Source organism: Schistocerca cancellata, chromosome 9, assembly GCF_023864275.1.
Source record: "Schistocerca cancellata isolate TAMUIC-IGC-003103 chromosome 9, iqSchCanc2.1, whole genome shotgun sequence".
In the NCBI taxonomy this organism is placed as follows: domain Eukaryota; kingdom Metazoa; phylum Arthropoda; class Insecta; order Orthoptera; family Acrididae; genus Schistocerca; species Schistocerca cancellata.
The window spans coordinates 346,139,173-346,159,079 of NC_064634.1; the positions used below are offsets into that span (position 1 = coordinate 346,139,173).

General features: G+C 38.0%; 1 protein-coding gene across 1 annotated transcript; it reads right to left on the reverse strand.

Annotated features, from left to right (window-relative positions):
• Positions 1 to 411: 411 nt before the first annotated feature.
• LOC126100955 (protein adenylyltransferase SelO-1, mitochondrial-like) lies at positions 412 to 19,068 on the reverse strand. Its single transcript, XM_049911616.1, has 7 exons — positions 18,376 to 19,068; positions 18,173 to 18,303; positions 17,816 to 18,021; positions 17,457 to 17,714; positions 8,205 to 8,326; positions 7,841 to 8,097; positions 412 to 763 (listed from the first exon to the last, which is right to left on the reverse strand). The coding sequence occupies exons 1-7, from the start codon at positions 18,867 to 18,869 to the stop codon at positions 525 to 527; spliced, it is 1,707 nt and encodes a 568-aa protein (XP_049767573.1). The 5' UTR covers positions 18,870 to 19,068; the 3' UTR covers positions 412 to 524.
• Between the last annotated feature and the right edge of the window lie 839 nt (positions 19,069 to 19,907).

A 19,907-nucleotide genomic window follows, 5' to 3' on the forward strand; every position in this document is an offset into this window, starting at 1 on the left:
TTTTACAATAACTCAACAAAGATAAATAAAGATACAAACATCTAATTATTTGGGGAAAAAGCTGGTCATAAAATCTAATAGGACATCACACTGTGGCTGACCATCTACACAAAAGGTACGGCTGTTGGATGTGTCATGTTACATCTACTCTTCAAAGAGCATATATTACTATGGCTGAATATGACAACACATTTTCAGAGTAGAATTTTGAATGTCAACAGAAATGTTACAAGAGGCCAAAGCAAAGAGCATATAGAATTAAAAAAAAAAAAAAACAATTTATTAAAAAAAAACAGTCATATTGTACATTACCATGGAATTGGTGTAAACTGTTTAAATTCTTGAATATATATTCAATGTCGAAACAAAATTTAGTTTCAACCCATTTAATTTCAAATAGTAACAGAAGTGGCTAGTAATCAACATTAAGAAACACACAATACAATTCATAAAAAAGTAAGATAAACACTAAATGGAAACAATATTATGGTGAAATAACATATTTTTACATTGCACTGAATCTTTCAGCTGGAACAGCTAACTCGGAGGAACAGTGACCACTCTGGAGGAGGGTCTGCAAATTTACGCTTTTCTGCCTCTTCTTGAACTGTGAAAGGGTTTTTCAGTATCTCATGCAGCATCTGGACTTCAGTAAAGTCATTGTCTTCTGCTCGCTCAATAGCAACCTGTGCCATCCAGTTACGAAGAATGTAGCGTGGATTGAATTTCAGTATCCGTTCCTTCCGTACTTCCTCAGTTAAACCTGTGAATGATTATAAATGGTATTCAGTGGTCAGTTATTGGAAACAAAGCAGAACAGTAAATATTTTGATGGGTCAAACAATAAGAACACATTATTTGTTCTCTGGCAGATAACATATTCCATACATCATATTCAATACAAATGTAATGAGATGGAATGTGTCATCTCAACGTACCTAGTATATAACTCTTTAAAACATGTATTTACATTGCAATATGTGGGTCATTTTCATGTCTGTAATCGATTACTTCTTCCTATTGAGGGGTTCCTCTACAGTACAGGTATCATTAAGGAAAAATAACATAAATCTATGTTTGAAAACATTTCTGCCATCTGTCAGACATTTTGTTTCTATGGATTAGTAATCAAAGAATTTTGTAGCTATGTCTTATACTCTGTTCTATGCCAAAAATAGATTCATAAGAGGAAAGTGTAGATTAGTTTTCCTTCTACTGTTGAATTTTTGAACTCGGAGGTGTAAATGACAATAAATTTCATCAGTTAATAAATGTTGTGAGCCTGCTGTTCCTAAAGGTTAAACCAATGCCTACAAATCTTAGGCAAGTTAATCCAAAACCTAATTCTGACTACTTCCTTTTGCATATTTGTGCCATACAGGGTGACAACTTTTGATGAAAGAAAATCATTAGTATTTTCTTTGCTGGTGCATTTTTTACTTGGCCCAAAATAAAAAATGCATCATCCTTAATAAGAAATTCCTGATTTAAATGAAATGGTTGATCAACATAAATCAAGAAGCCCATGATAGTACACTGTGAAAAACCCACAGTAATTCATGGTATTACACTACGAAATATCCATTGTAATTTTTTCACATGAAGAGGATATAACAATTGTGAACCTCTCTGTGAATTGTTTAGAAATCCAACTGCAATTTTCTGCAACTTGTTCCTTAAAAAGAAACTAAACCAAGTATGTGCTGAGCCATGCATTCCATAAAAATATAATTCCTTCAACAGAATGTTTTCACTGAAACAAGTGATGAATTTAATAAGTCATAGAAGATTCTAACTGGTGATACTCTATCATTTAAAAATTATATTGTATTCATCAAATGTATAAACTATTGTCTCAGTTCAGTGATCATTTAAAATCCGAATTGTAATTGGCTTAGTATCCCACTATTGCGCAGATAAGTGACAAACAGGCACTGTCTCAAATATTCTCAAAATTATGTAAAGAGAGGGGCTGACCACTAGTTACTGATATCTGTAGAGCCATCTTTTTAATAGGCATGCCAATTTTTAAACTTCGCAGCAAAAAACTGAGTTACTTTTTTGTGCCCAATTGAAAATATCATCAAACCAATGTGAAATTATACTTTAAAATGGCTTCATAATTTTATTTATTAAATTTCAACTTCAGTCCATTTCCTTTGTATTGTTTCTCTGGTGTACTGTTTTGCCTTCTCTTTTGAACCACTTGCATCATATTTTCCACCTACTTTTAAATAGTACCTGTCTAATGCTTTCATATTTGATGCAACACTAAATACAAAATTTACTTCCTTTTCAAATGGTAAGTATTAAAAACATCTGCCACAAATGAAAAATGTCTTATCATATTTCTTTAGTATCTCCACTGGGCATCAATATATAAAATACGTCCTTGATCTGTGGCCACCTGGGCCAATATTAGTTCAGCTGCAGCATGTCATAAGCTGCTTCAGATTTTATGTATGTTTGCATCTTAGAGTGATATAAGTGTGCCTATCTCAATGGACTGTGCAACCCTTGGGAATGTGTTTTGCTCCTCAGATTACTGGCTGCATCTGATGTAACAACACTCATGCTTCGATTTGAACAGTGACAGATTTTATCCTCATTACTTGGCTGCCTTAGCCTATGAATAAATTATCTGATTCATGTATCGGTACCGATTATTATGAAGAAATAAATGTAATGTTCTATAAAATGAGCCCCATTGCTTTTAATAGAAATAGAGCCACTTCAGCAGCTTATTTCCCCCATATCTCTTTTTATGTTATTCTATATTTATTTTTCCCCCCATGAACCATGGACCTTGCCATTAGTGGGGAGGCTTGCGTGCCTCAGCGATACAGATGGCTGTACTGTAGGTGCAACCACAACAGAGGGGTATCTGTTGAGAGGCCAGACAAACGTGTGGTTCCTGAAGAGGGGCAGCAGCCTTTTCAGTAGTTGCAGGGGCAACAGTCTGGATGATTGACTGATCTGGCCTTGTAACACTAACCAAAACGGCCTTGCTGTGCTGGTACTACGAACGGCTGAAAGCAAGGTGAAACTACAGCTGTAATTTTTCCTGAGGGCACGCAGCTTCACTGTATGATTAAATGATGATAGCATCCTCTTGGGTAAAATATTCCGGAGGTAAAATAGTCCCCCATTCGGATCTCCGGGCGGGGACTACTCAGGAGGACGTCGTTATCAGGAGAAAGAAAACTGGCTTTCTACGGATCGGAGCGTGGAATGTCAGATCCCTTAATCGGGCAGGTAGGTTAGAAAATTTAAAAAGGGAAATGGATAGGTTGAAGTTAGATATAGTGGGAATTAGTGAAGTTCGGTGGCAGGAGGAACAAGACTTTTGGTCAGGTGAATACAGGGTTATAAATACAAAATCAAATAGGGGTAATGCAGGAGTAGGTTTAATAATTAATTAAAAAATAGTAGTGTGGGTAAGCTACTACAAACAGCATAGTGAACGGATTATTGTGGCCAAGATAGACATGAAGCCCATGCCTACTACAGTAGTACAAGTTTATATGCCAACTAGATCTGCAGATGATGAAGACATTGATGAAATGTATGATGAGATAAAAGAAATTATTCACATAGTGAAGGGAGATGAAAATTTAACAGTCATGAGTGACTGAAATTCGAGAGTAGGAAAAGGGAGAGAAGGAAACATAGTAGGTGAATATGGACTGGGGATAAGAAATGAAAGAGGAAGCCGCCTGGTAGAATTTTCCGCAGAGCATAAATTAATCGTAGCTAACACTTGGTTCAAAAATCATGAAAGAAGGTTGTATACATGGAAGAACCATGGAGATACTAAAAGGTATCAGATAGATTAGATAATGGTAAGACAGAGATTTAGGAACCAGGGGCAGATGTGGGCTCTGACCACAATCTATTCGTCATGAACTGTAGATTAAAACTGAAGAACCTGCAAAAAGGTGGGAATTTAAGGAGATGGGACCTTGATAAACTGACTAAACCAGAGGTTGTACAGAGTTTCAGGGAGAGCATAAGGGAACAATTGACAGGAATGGGGGAAAGAAATACAGTAGAAGAAGAATGGGTAGCTCTGAGGGATGAAGTAGTGAAGGCAGCAGACGATCAAGTAGTTAAAAAGACGAGGGCTGGTAGAAATCCTTGGGTAACAGAAGAAATATTGAATTTAATTGATGAAAGGAGAAAATACAAAAATGCTGTAAATGAAGCAGGCAAAAAGGAATACAAACGTCTCAAAAATGAAATCGACAGGAAGTGCAAAACTGCTAAGCAGGGATGGCTAAAGGACAAATGTAAGGATATAGAGGCTTATCTCACTAGGGGTAAGATAGATACTGCCTACAGGAAAATTAAAGACATCTTTGGGGAAAAGAGAACCACTTGTATGAATATCAAGAGCTCAGATGGAAACCCAGTTCTAAGCAAAGAAGGGAAAGCAGAAAGGTGGAAGGAGTATATAGAGGGTCTATACAAGGGCGATGTACTTGAGGACAATATTATGGAAACAGAAGAGGATGTAGATGAAGATGAAATGGGATATACAATACTGCATGACGAGTTTGACAGAGCACTGAAAGACCTGAGTCAAAACAAGGCCCCGGGAGTAGACAACATTCTGTTAGAACTACTGACGGCCTTGGGAGAGCCAGTCTTGACAAAACTCTACCATGTGGTGAGCAAGATGTATGAGACAGGCGAAATACCCTCAGACTTCAAGAAGAATATAATAATTCCAATCCCAAAGAAAGCAGGTGTTGACAGATGTGAAAATTACCGAACTATCAGTTTAATAAGTCACAGCTGCAAAAAACTAACACGAATTCTTTACAGACGAATGGAAAAACTGATAGAAGTCGGCCTTGGGGAAGCTCAGTTTGGATTCCATAGAAATGTTGGAACACGTGAGGCAATACTGACCTTACACCTTATCTTAGAAGCCAAACCTATGTTTCTAGCATTTGTAGACTTAGAGAAAGCTTTTGACAATGATGACTGGAATATTCTCTTTCAAATTCTGGAGGTGGCAGGGGTAAAATACAGGGAGCGAAAGGCTACTTACAATTTGTACAGAAACCAGATGGCAGTTATAAGAGTTGAGGGGCATGAAAGGGTGGCAGTGGCTAGGAAGGGAGTGAGACAGGGTTGTAGCCTATCCCCAATGTTATTCAACCTGTATATTGAGCAAGCAGTAAAGGAAACAAAAGAAAAATTCGGAGTAGTTAAATCCATGGAGAAGAAATAAAAACTTTGAGGTTCACCGATAACATCGTAATTCTGTCTGAGACAGCAAAGGACTTGGAAAAGCAGTTGAATTGAATGGACAGTGTCTTGAAAGGAGGATATAAGATGAACATCAACAAAAGCAAAATGAGGATAATGGAATGTAGTCGAATTAAGTCGGGTGATGCTGAGGGAATTAGATTAGGAAATGAGACACTTAAAGTAGTAAAGGAGTTTTGCTATTTGGGGAGCAAAATAACTGATGATGGTTGAAGTAGAGAGGATATAAAATGTAGACTGGCAATGGCAAAGAAAGCATTTCTGAAGAAGAGGAATTTTTTAACATTGAGTATAGATTTAAGTGCCAGGAAGTCGTTTCTGAAAGTATTTGTATGAAGTGTAGTCATGTATGGAAGTGAAACAGGGACGATGAATAGTTTGGACAAGAAGAGAATAGAACCTGTCGAAATGTGGTGCTACAGAAGAATGCTGAAGATTAGATGGGTAGATCACATAACTAATGAGGAGGTATTGAATAGAATAGGGGAGAAGAGGAGTTTGTGGCACAACTTGACAAGAAGAAGGGACCTGTTGGTAGGGCAAGTTCTGAGGCATCAAGGGATCACAAATTTAGCATTGGAGGGCAGCATGGAGGGTAAAAGTCGTAGAGGGAGACCAAGAAATGAATAAGCAGATTCAGAAGGATGTAGGTTGCAGTAAGTACTGGGAGATGAAGCAGCTTGCACAGGATAGAGTAGCATGGAGAGCTGCATCAAACCAGTCTCAATACTGAAGACCACAACAACAACAACATATTTATTTTATTGTCTGTGCTTTTAATTTCAGGGAACATGATTATTTTTACAATTTTTCTTAATTTCCTACAATACCAATTGTAATATGTAAATTTCCTTGATCACCATCTGCACTGACTATTTTGTAAACATTCCAGTTTCATTCTGAAGATAGTATGATATTGTAGATTTATTTGAGGTTTCCTAATTGCACTGAATTATCTGGAGGGAGAGGACTATTTTCTAAAATGGCTGCAAATATGTTAAATTTAGAGCTGGCATTGGACTCACTGTACATTCTTCCTACTCGACACTTTAAGCTCTCTCTATATACTGTTTTATCCTTAATGTTCTCATGAAGTGTTTTTGAAAAATACTATAAGCACAATATAACATGGACTTTTTCTGGAAGAAAAGGAGTCAGAGGAAGCCAGACGATTTTGGGCCAATATGGCATGTTTCCGCTAGCTGCCCACCTTAGCTGCTAAACAATACAACATATTGTAGCAACATAGTAGGCACTGTGGATGCAATGTGCAACCTGCACAGTGAGAAAGGGGTGGGGCTTGTTCCCATTGTATCTCTCCTCTCCCTGCAGCAGCCCATAACTAGGTGTTGATCGCACATGCATGTTTCCAGCACCCAATGCAAAAAGCCAAGTTGTATTATACATATAGCACATGCAAGTAAATTACAGAATCAAGCTAACTGTGCATATATGCCAATTTAACTTGGTAGCAATATAATGTAATTGGATAAATAAGAAAGCTATCCACCAAGTGGCAGCAAGAGAACACATGTATAAAAAGAGATTTTACGTATGCAAGCTTTCGGAGCCAAAGGCTCCTTCTTCTGGCAGAAGTGTTGAAGAGGAGGGAGACGGGTGAAGGATAAGGGCTGAAGTGATTTAAGAAAATGGGTAAAGTTTGGAAACATAACAAAGACCCCAGGTCAGGGGAGACTTACTGGATGGAATGAGAAGGAAAGGCTGATTTTTGGGGACTGCACCAGATGAGACTTGAAAACCTGAGAGCTTAAAGATGTAAGATATGGTAATATGCAAGGCAGAGATTACTGCTAAAAAACTATGCACAGGTTAGTAACAGTGAAAAGCTAAGTGCATTGTATGTAATAGGGATGTGAGGGAATGAAAAATGGTGAAAAGCTGGTGGCAGGTCTCTCAGATCCCAGGATGACAGGCACCATCCTGTTACGAGGACAAGGGAAACAAAGATTTCTCCTCATCTGCACTACTGGTGGGTCCCTCCTTTATAAGCTTCACAAATCTATTTCTCTTTCCTTACTGAGGAAGGAACTAACATTTCTAAAAGCCAGAAAAGTTTCTGGTTTTCAATCTTAAATGCATCTTTTGGCAACGTATGAATTTGGCCTCGTGATGATCAGAAACGACCAGTTATTTTCTCTCTCTGCACTTCAACATGTAGATAAAATTAAATAGACAATATTAGGGTGATATGCTAATTTTTACCATGGGTAGAATTAAGTTTACAAATATTTCTGTGAATGTCAGAAGAAATATGCACTTTTTACAATGTTTCACCTTACACGAGTCAATACTAGCATATCCAATAAAGTAAATTACACTTTAAATTATATTCACGACAGGATCAAATGTTTAAAAGTAACTCCTTATCTAATATTATTCAAATATTTACAATGACAACATTAAATTTGGTTGCATGAGTTTAGTGTGATAAACCAATACACTTTATACAACAGCTTATAAATTATTACAAACTCGAGATCAGTTATATTGTTACAGTATACAAAACAAATAGACATAGCTAACTGGAAGCTTAAAGACTTACCCTTTTCTTTCTTCACTCTATTCCTATAGAGTTCAATAAAGTCTTCAAATAATCCGTGCCCAGACAATTTTTCTAAAGACCAGAGGGCGTCTAGTTTAGATTTGGCTGTAATATCAGTCAGATCAATTTCACCAAACTGCCTAAATGTCATTGTAAAATCAGCTCTTGTTTCTGCCATTATCTGAAGCAAGAGTGTGATTAGCTCATCATCTGAGTCTTCAGGCTGTTGTAAACCCAACTTTCTCACAAATGCTTGTCTGAAATTAGAAGCACCCATATAATTTTGAGTTAAAACTCACATATTACACAAAGGAGCCCATTTTGGAAAGAAAAATGTTACAATATTGAATGAATAAAACCTCACCTCCTTTTCTGAGTGGAATAAGATGAAAGGCTATTCATAAGATCCAATATCTGGATCCTCTCATCATCGTTTAAGAGAGGAGACAAAGCATGGGCAAGCTTTTCGAGGTTCCATCTGACAATCTAAAATGCAAGCACCAGTTAAATATAGTATTGTCAGTGATGCTTGGTGATGGGTAAGGGCATAGACATAAATATTTCCAAAAAATTGTGATGAATTTGCCACATCATTGTTGATCACATAAAATCTTGGAACTTAGAAGTCGTAGAACTTAAAAAAAAAAAAAAATGTGATTATTAATGAGATATACTAGTGTTTCCACTAAGACCTACGGTATTTAGCCTTCACTTCTATCATTGTCTTGACCAGTTATACTAGCAAAAAATTTCAGTTTGCAATCAGTATACAGCCTTATATGAATTACAGCTCTAGCTACATTTTAAACATAATTTATCTTAAATCATTTAGATTTGTTCTTTTACTTTTTTTATGGTTATGCACTTCAATTAGTAAAAATGGAATGCTTTTAGAATCATTTTGTTGTCCATCTGTCTGTCTGTTGTCTGTCTGTTCAACTGTGAAGAACTCTTTTTCTCAGGAACGGTTCTAGGTTCAAGTTGAAATTTATGTCAAATACTGAGATCTATGGTCCCTTGGCAGTGTACATAATTTAAGCTTCTAGGACAATGCAATCAAAAGATAGGGTCATATATGTTATATATTTTGATACTCATGAACTCTTTATCAAAACCTTTACATGAACTACATACATACATGTCAGTCCTGGTTGTCCAGCACAAAAGCACATGCCTGGAAACTGAGAGGTTGTGGGATTGAATCTCAGTGAGACCATGGATTTTTTAGTCTGTGTTTTAACTACACTTCACCTCTCAACAATTTGAGGAGTTGCCAGAAACAACAAGTGGTTGGAATTCCACGTTAGACTGAAGATCCTCTTTCCCGTGTTGACTTGCACCAAATCATTAAGCCCCCCCCCCCCCCCCCCCCCCCCCCCCCCGCCCTGCATTCTCTACTGCTGTTACCCTTTCCTTGGGGCACTGTAATAGTAAGATATGTGGCTTGCACTTGAAAGGAGTGAGAGTCAAGTCCCCATTGGGCTGTCCAAATTTAGGTTTCCTGCAGTTTCCCTAAACCAAGTATGATGAATGCTAGTCCAGTTCCTCTGAAAAGGACAGAGCTGATCTCTTCCCCATTCTTGTTCAATTCAAGACTACAAATTTTTTCTAATGACTTAGTCATTGATGAAATGTTAAAACACTAATTTTCCTTGTTTCCTCCTATCTATCTGCTTAACTCCTAGACTATCTCTCTAGCTTTTGTTTTTATGATAGTATTTATTTAATATACATTTTCCAGCATATTTCGTCTCTTGTGCCTCAACATTCATTTTAGCTAATAATTAATGTTTCTTCATTAGTGAACTGTTTATCATTTTTTAATTATAACAAAGTTTAAAATTCTGCTATTACATTCCACTTTGACTCCTCATTTATGCCATAGGAGATCATCATTTATCTACCATTTTTCCATTTTTTTTTCTTGCTGCCAATCTGCTTCTATTCACTGATACCATAACATGAAGCTCTACACTAGATCAATTAAACTAGCATCAGATACAAGAGATAAAATGGAACTTATTGTAGAATGATACAACTTTGGATTAATTGGGGACTCTGTGTACTCATCTGACTCAGGTTCCCAGCTTTCTCCTCCATATATCAGCCACTGCACACAACAAAATATTTTCAGCCTTATGTTGTTACATTCTTTGTTTATGAGTATTCTATAGGGAGATGTCAGCAGACCACTATCAACGACACCCTGTTACATTGTGTGGTTATGAGAATGTAACCTTTTTTCTCCTTTATCCCAGACACTACTGACTCTTTTCCCCTTATGTATATATACTCTGAATGCCAGATTTATGGGAACACATTAGAAAATAAGTTTTTCTCGATATATCAGATATGCATGCATACATACATACAGGAAATGGCTACCTGAGTATCAGGGTATGTGTGTTACGCATATTGATGTTTCATAGTTTAGAGATACTCCAGTTAGCTCTCCCTAAGCTTGGTGGTAAACTACATGTCACAACTGGAGAAAGGCGTACATCAACCACATTAATGACAGATGAGATCATTCACACTTGCAAGTCAGAAAAAGAAAAACGTTTATTTAGTGTCACTCAACTGCAAAATGTTTCGTTATAGGATCCAAGAATTAGTTTCATTTATTAGCAACAATAATGCCCACACAGTACTTGGAACAAAAAGCTGGGTGAAACCAGAAGTGAAGAGCAACAAAATTTTATGCTGGGTGCTAATGGTGGTGATGTATTCATTGCTATAAGGAACTCAATAATATTTAATGAGGTGATCACAGATTCCGAATGTGAAATAATCTAGATTGAAGTAAGTGTCAAAGGTGGATCTAACTAATTGATGCTTTTATAAGTTACTTGCCTCATGATCTATAGTGGCAGAACATTTCACAGAAAATTGGAGAATACTGAGAGTACATTTTCTAATGATGCTACTGCATCAGGAAGAAATTTCAACTTGCTAACAATAGATTGTGAGAGAAAGCCAATTAAACTGGGTTGCAGAGACAAGGATTCATATGAGATTACTCTGAAAGTGTTTTCTGGAAACTATGCTGAGTAGTTAGTTACAGAACTGACTCATGAGGACATCATCTCAGATCACCTAGTAAGTAACAGCCCTGAACTTTCATTGAAATAAGCGATTTTTGAACAGAAACTCAACTTAAGTCACTCTACAGAGGAAAAGCAACTTGATCAGATGACACTCCTGTATTATCCTATACAGATTAACAGTCCCATACTTGCCAAACTAGATCCATAAGAATGTAAAATATGAACTCCTTTTTTTTATTGTAATAGTACAAACTACTACAACAGCAACTATTGTATGAAAGAGATAGCTCCCCTTCTAGTTGCAGTCTGTAGGTTATCAAAAGAACAAAGCATTCCAAGTGGTTGGAAAACAGTACACGTCATTCCATGTTCAATAAGGACAATCAGACACATGTATGTAACTATAGGTTTTATTGACAATGTGCAACTATAGATCAAATTTTATGCTTGTGTATCATGATCCATTCAGAGAATGAGAATTACCTCTGTAGAAGGCAACATAAGTTCTGCCAACAGTGGTCTTGTGAAGCTCTGATTACACTGTTCACCCATGAGACCAAAAAGGCAGAATATAACAGCTCCCAGGTTGGTGCCATGTTCCTTGACTTCAATAAACCATCTGATAAATATCCACATTCTGCATAGTTGCATAGTGAACCAAATCAAAGCTTATGAAATAACACACTAACTTTGTAATTACATTTGGTATTTCTGGCAGATAGATCTCACCATGTTGTAACACGGGGTGATATCATAAGATGTAAAAATTACTTTGAGTGAATCCAAAAAGGAGTATTATAAGGTTGTTACCATTCATGTAAATGATGTGTTGGATAATTCTGAAAACTCTGTGAAAGCATTCTCAGATGATGGTGTTTTGTACACTGGAGTCACAATGCCAGATAACTGTAGCAATATGCAGGGACATTTGTTTGGTGTAAGGACTGCCAATTGACCCTCAACATAAATAAATGTAACATACAGAACATTATTGACCAATTACACATTTGATGATCAATTACTGGAAACACTAAGAACCATAAAATATTGAGGAGTATACATTCAGAGTGAGCTAAAATGGTACAAACACACAAAATCAGATGTAGCAAAAGCAGATGCAAGACTAAGATTCAAAAGATGAATCACAAGGAAATTTAAACAAGTAGCTTACAAATTCCTCACTCCACTGATTCTTGAGATTTTCTAGTTAGATGGAACCATTAATTAAAGATAGGATTAATAGAGGACGTAGAGAGAATCCAAAGAACAGTACATTTCATCATAGCTTCATTTAGTAAGAATGAAAGCATTATGGACATGTTCATCAAACTCTAAGGGAAGACTCTGTGCGTCATGGAGAGGGAGCAGATTAAAAGAAAATTATTACTTCCTCCCACCTACATTTTGAAAAATGACCACAGAGGGAAAATCAGAGTAATACGAGCTCATACAGAACATTACTGACTGTTGCTCTGCCTGTACATCATTCCTGAAAGTATTAGGAATGATGGACATGATAGTGGTACCGAATCTACCCTCAGAATCTTAAGTTTATTGTCTCATGATGTACATACATAAACCATTGATTTAAAGCACAGGAAACTCATCAATATAGAAAATGTATCAGTGATACATACAATGTATCAAACAAAGAACAAAAGCAATCTTAATTTACAAAAATTGTTACAATTTTGTTTCATTACCCTACAAAGCAATCTTCATCATCATTTAAAAATTCCATGAGTGAATAACAACATTTTTGCACTAGGATGATGTGTAATCTCATCTTCATGAAACATAGTTCCATACAGTGAAAATTTTTAATTTATTATAAATTTTCATATCCATGTAATGAAGAGTTTGGAAGTAGAGTTTTATTCTCTCAGATGGCAACATGAAGTTCTCTTTGTTTCTTGTGTCATACATATGTTGTAATTAGTTTTCTATACATAATTATGAACTGGTATGGATAAAGACAAACATTTCATAACTGTAAATACATGGAATAGTTTTAATCCTTGAATAAAGATCGGCATGACTCTCTAGGCTTAATATTACACAAATTTCTAATGATAGTTTTTTGATTTACACTACTTGCATTCCCTCAAAATATTATTCTGTATCTTACAATGGCTTCAAAACAGTTGTTGTAAAGACCTTTCCTAGTGTCAATGTCACCTGCATAAGGCAATATTGTGATTATGAATGCTAGACTGTTTAGCTCATTTGCCAAGTAGCTTATATGCGAAGACCAGAATAATTTTTCTCTAAAAATATTCCCAAGAATTTGATAGATTCTGACTTTCATGGGTGATTTGCAAGTCACCTGATTTTCACTGTTTAGTTTTAAACTGTGTGAGGTGGTTTTGTTTTCATGTTTACTTTTAATTCATTTACATCAAACCAGTGTTTTCAATTAACTATATGGGGTGCCAATGACTCTTTGAGGAATCTGTCCTGTGGTCTCACTTTCAATCAGCACAGATGTATCATCTGCACATAAAACTGAGTGCAATGTTCTGTGTAGCAGTAAATCATTTACTAAAATAAAAACAGGATTTGGCCTAAGATGAAGCTACTTGACTGTAAAAATTTTAAAAAGCTGAACACTGTTACGATTTATTTCAAATGAAGTTCTTAAATGTTTTTTAATTCAATTTTAGTTGGTACAGTTTCTGTTGCAGGAAAAATGGGAAATGATTTGTAGGCAATGGACAAGTCAGGAAGTATTTTAGTGGTTTTATTGATTTGTGTTTTTGGACCATATTTTGAACTATGTTTTATTTTAGGTTTTTGCTACCCGAGATTTGGTTGCTACCGTCATTTCTTCTGATAGCTAAATTAGTTGCTAAGATGTGTTTATTTAGTTTTTGTACTTGGTTATGAATGTATTGATATGTGTTTAGTGGGTATTGTGGACTTCATTTTAACTCTATAGGTAAATTGAAGTTAAAGACACCAGATGCATATTCTTATTTCTACACTCCTGGAAATGGAAAAAAGAACACATTGACACCGGTGTGTCAGACCCACCATACTTGCTCCAGACACTGCGAGAGGGCTGTACAAGCAATGATCACACGCACGGCACAGCGGACACACCAGGAACCGCGGTGTTGGCCGTCGAATGGCGCTAGCTGCGCAGCATTTGTGCACCGCCACCGTCAGTGTCAGCCAGTTTGCCGTGGCATACGGAGCTCCATCGCAGTCTTTAACACTGGTAGCATGCCGCGACAGCGTGGACGTGAACCGTATGTGCAGTTGACGGACTTTGAGCGAGGGCGTATAGTGGGCATGCGGGAGGCCGGGTGGACGTACCGCCGAATTGCTCAACACGTGGGGCGTAAGGTCTCCACAGTACATCGATGTTGTCGCCAGTGGTCGGCGGAAGGTGCACGTGCCCGTCGACCTGGGACCGGACCGCAGCGACGCACGGATGCACGCCAAGACCGTAGGATCCTACGCAGTGCCGTAGGGGACCGCACCGCCACTTCCCAGCAAATTAGGGACACTGTTGCTCCTGGGGTATCGGCGAGGACCATTCGCAACCGTCTCCATGAAGCTGGGCTACGGTCCCGCACACCGTTAGGCCGTCTTCCGCTCACGCCCCAACATCGTGCAGCCCGCCTCCAGTGGTGTCGCGACAGGCGTGAATGGAGGGACGAATGGAGACGTGTCGTCTTCAGCGATGAGAGTCGCTTCTGCCTTGGTGCCAATGATGGTCGTATGCGTGTTTGGCGCCGTGCAGGTGAGCGCCACAATCAGGACTGCATACGACCGAGGCACACAGGGCCAACACCCGGCATCATGGTGTGGGGAGCGATCTCCTACACTGGCTGTACACCACTGGTGATCGTCGAGGGGACACTGAATAGTGCACGGTACATCCAAACCGTCATCGAACCCATCGTTCTACCATTCCTAGACCGGCAAGGGAACTTGCTGTTCCAACAGGACAATGCACGTCCGCATGTATCCCGTGCCACCCAACGTGCTCTAGAAGGTGTAAGTCAACTACCCTGGCCAGCAAGATCTCCGGATCTGTCCCCCATTGAGCATGTTTGGGACTGGATGAAGCGTCGTCTCACGTGGTCTGCACGGCCAGCACGAACGCTGGTCCAACTGAGGCGCCAGGTGGAAATGGCATGGCAAGCCGTTCCACAGGACTACATCCAGCATCTCTACGATCGTCTCCATGGGAGAATAGCAGCCTGCATTGCTGCGAAAGGTGGATATACACTGTACTAGTGCCGACATTGTGTATGCTCTGTTGCCTGTGTCTATGTGCCTGTGGTTCTGTCAGTGTGATCATGTGATGTATCTGACCCCAGGAATGTGTCAATAAAGTTTCCCCTTCCTGGGACAATGAATTCACGGTGTTCTTATTTCAATTTCCAGGAGTGTATATTATTCAGTTGTTTTGGAATTTTGTTTTAATGTGGTCAGTCGGCACTGTTGTGTTCATTTCAGGTACATGGCTGAAGTGAATGTAAGACATCATTATTTGTGGATTTTCCTCCCAGTAGAAATCACTGTTTCATGGTTAGTTGGTAACTTGAAATTTATTTCGGCTATATAAGTTAACTGAAGATAATGATAAAAATGTGCAGTGTTCTTTTGGAGGATTCACGTACCATGAGGTTAATGGAATTTTGTTTCATTTGTGGATTTTGACGTATGTGAATGGGGGAGCAGAAGATGGTGATTCGTTCCTGCTACCCTCAAATTCCTGGCAGGTGTCCCATCAGTTACTTATTAGTTTTAGATTATTTAATATATGGTTTTAAGGTGAAATTTCTGTTGCCATGTTTCATTACAGTTGCATAAACAACTTCATGGTTGCCATATTGGTATTATATGAGTTGTCTGTATATGCCATTTCAATGATACTGCATGTCAAAATCAATGCCCAGTATACTTCAGAATTTACAGTAAACAAACTGGAGGAAGATAGTGTACAGAGGCACTAAATTACTGCTTCCAGTTCCTGCACTAAAAAAAGGAATGTGAGGCACACATTATTTATGATGGTCAATGGAGGAAACTTGTGACTTAGAACTGCTCAGAAGTAAAATTCTACAAATGTACATTTCAATGTCATTTTGTCATGAAGTGTCTGGTGAGATGGCTTTGACCCATTTACTGATTTAACGTAAGAACAAAACTTCTTAATATTCTTTGTCAGATTACATATATACAGAATTTTACTTGCAAATTAGTTGAACACTTTGTGCATGGCTCCCCTCATGGGAATTTTGACTCTGTATAGTTTTTGTTAGTCTGTGAGGCTTTGGCTACATTTAAATATGCACTGAAGTTCTCTTTAGTTTCACAGCAACTTTCTAATATGACTGTCAAACCACCACAGGTCGTCCTTGTCCCTCACTTCACATGCTACTACCTGTCCAGGCACTTATGATTGGCACCAAATTCTGAGTCTTGGAAGACAACAGGCGGACAATTAGTTCACTCCAGCACCAGGTAATGTCTGAGATCAAATGATACTGCTAGGTTTTATGTAGCCACAAAACATATGACACCACTCTTTGCTCTGTATGTTTTGTGCAATCTGAGTTACAAATATGAAATTCTGGTGACATTTCTCTTGGTGGCATATAGGAAGCAATCAAGTTTATTCCCTTCATTTCTAACAAGTAGCACTAAAAATTAGCTAATACATATTTTAGTGTGTGTTGTAAGTATTCAGTGCACTGTCCACTACACACAACCACCTCAGAAACTGGCATTCAATTATGGCATCACAGACTCTTTTAACTTAGTTGTCATCAGCATAGTTTTCATGATGAATACTTCTTCTTTTCTCCTTTAGCTTAATAACTTCAAAAGTTGTAACTCTTCAGGCTTTCCCGGAGATCTAATGACATCTTGGGTTGTCGGGTGTTCTGCCGGATATCAGCGTCGTACTTGCACAATATTTCGGTCCCGTAGCTCGTGACCGAAATATCGTGCAAGTACGACGCTGATATCCGGCAGAACACCCGACAACCCAAGATGTCACTTCAAAAGGTAGTTGACTCTCTGAATTTCATATCAATTATATTCAGAAATTAAATTTGGTATACTGAAGTAATTCACTGAGAAATTAAGTTATGTATACAACTAGTTCAGAATATTTTTACTTTTTCTGAATTATACTGCTTGACAAACAACCTGAGAGTCTCAGGTCGCACCTGATGAAGGTCACGAGCTACGTGACCGAAATATCGTGCAAGTATGACGCTGATATCCAGCAGAACACCTGACAACCCAAGATGTCACTTCAAAAGTTAGTTGACACTCTGAATTTCATATCAATTATATTCAGAAATTAAATTTGGTATACTGAAGTAATTCACTGAGAAATTAAGTTATGTATACAACTAGTTCAGAATATTTTTACTTTTTCTGAATTATACTGCTTGACAAACAAATGTTAAACAGACCTATTAAATCTTCCAAATACTGCTACACTTTGGATATGTATGACAAATCAACAAAAATGCTTGTGCAGGTAATATATGAGTCAAGATATGTTAGCACAAATTAACAAATATGGCTGATCCACTTACTTCGAGCTGTTTACAAAGAGCATATCTCTTCTCATCATCTGATGAATTTGGCACAAAGAGTGGATCATAAGTTTCTACAAAACCAAAGGGACCATAGTCAATGGTAATTCCAAGAAGGCTCATGTTATCTGTGTTCAGTACACCATGAGCAAATCCCACAGTATCCCAATGTATTGCCAGGTCCATTGACTTATATGCTACATCACTAAACATTTGAACATATTTGTTCTTGTCATCCTTCAAGTCAGGGAAATATTCCTGAAAGAAAATCTTAATGTGTTACTGTGTTTTTACCACAGCCTTTCACTTGGTCACTTCCCAAGCACTGTGTTTAAACAGTTATTATAAAAAATTGTCACCTGAATGATGTAATCTACTAAAACTTTAAGAGTTGCCAATTCACCATTCTCTGTCAGAATTTCCAGGGAACCAAACCGGAACCAAGAAGGTGCTAGCCTGAGCACTACAGCTGCTCTCTCTGCTTTAGGATAACCCTTGTAAAACTGATCCCTTACAACAGGATCTTCACTAACAACTAAGGCGGCAGCCCTAGAAGTTGGAATCCCTGAAAATATTTTCATGAAAACAGGAACTGATTGCAGATAATTTCTTTAAAGATTGATCATGATTTGGAAATCTGTCTATCTAAAAATACAGTCTATTATTCATATAAACAATTAAGTTCTTAATGTTTTGTATGATGCAGTGACCACTACCTAAATAATACATGGCTTCAGAGCATAGAAACTCTCTGACTGACGAACGAAGCACTGCTCGTCCATCACCAAACCGCGAGTATGGTGTCCTTCCTGAGCCTTTTAGTTGTAATTCCCAATGTTGTCCTTTGCTGAAAAGTGTAATGAATCAGTCAACCACTACCCATGCAACAGACAGTACCCAGGCTTGATATGCTGCTCACCTGTTAACGTATTCTCCAAGCGATACTGCTCTTCCATCTCCTAGTTGGTAAGCCCAAAGTCCAAACTGGTACCCGCCGTATCTGTGAGCTAACGGTGTTGAACTATCCAACACTTTATTCCCAGCTATAAACTGAATAAATTCCTCTGTGTCACTTATTTCCGGATCCATGTCAAGAATGTCTGTTAATGCATCTCGCGAGATCGACACAAGCCTTAGCTTTGTTTTTAACGGCACCGGTGACACTTCTGAAAACACCGCATTTTCTACATTCCCACGGACATAGTTTTCTTTTATTTCATCAATGGGCAACTGTTTCAGTTTGCTACAAGAAAACTGCCATTCGCTTAGGCTTCTTTTCAGCCTGGGACAAGTATCACGCTCGATTATATCCATCACTAAGTGCGTGTAATTCTTCGGCCACTTATCACAAGTGTCACAGGTTATCGAAGTGGCAACAACACACAAAATCGTCGAACACAAAAGAATCTTCATTAATTACAAATGGGATACATCATGTAAATTGAAAAACTACATTACAGGCGCCACACCTATTTTCATGAGTGTCTGTATTTTGAATGTCAACTGCTGCCATAACAAATAACTTCTTCGATATTTTCCACTTACAGTTAAGCGACTATAATAAATTCGTAATGAAAATAATAACACAACACACTAAATATCGATTAATCGATAAATACGACAGTTGATTGTTTTCTCGATGTATGTGTGTTCAGTTATTATTCATCGATACAGCGCTCCGCAGTCCGCAATAAGAATGTTTGTGAAACAAGTTAAACAACCAAGCCGGCGCATTTGCAATTGCAAGAGAAGTTAGTTTTATTGATTACTGATTACTGATGCATTTCCTATAAAGGAGAAGCAGAAGTAAGTACTTTGCTGAAGATAGTAAAATGCTGGCATAATCAGTACATATGACAGAGAACACGCCATGTAGTCGTAATGCAGAAGTGGAAGAAATAGCACTGAATAGAAAATTACGGGAGAGATTACCCTAGCCAGTCAAAAGACTTTAACTAATTTGCAACGTCATGCTTGACTGACTGGTTACATTAACAGTCACATACTCTTACAAATAAGCAGCTAAGTGCTCTGAGAGAAGTTTTAAGCGGCACTGTTCTCAAGAAAAGGTAGAAATAAGAGCTGCTGGGTCTACGCATATTTCTTGCTACAGGATCATATATAAGAGGGGTGTGACGAATATTACGTTCTTGTGATACGTAATCTAGTTTTCCGTCGTGTCAGTATTTAATACAGTCCTACACATGTGTCCATTGTGATCGAAGTAAATATAACTAGTTCGCGTGATGTAGGAAGGCTAACCAATTTTCAGACGTTCTGCGCATCCCCATCTACTAGCCACTGTTGTTTGTTGTGGTCTTCAGTCCTGAGACTGGTTTGATGCAGCTCTCCATGCTACTCTATCCTGTGCAAGCTTCTTCATCTCCCAGTACCTAATGCAACCTGCATCCTTCTGAATCTGCTTAATGTATTCATATCGTGGTATCCCTC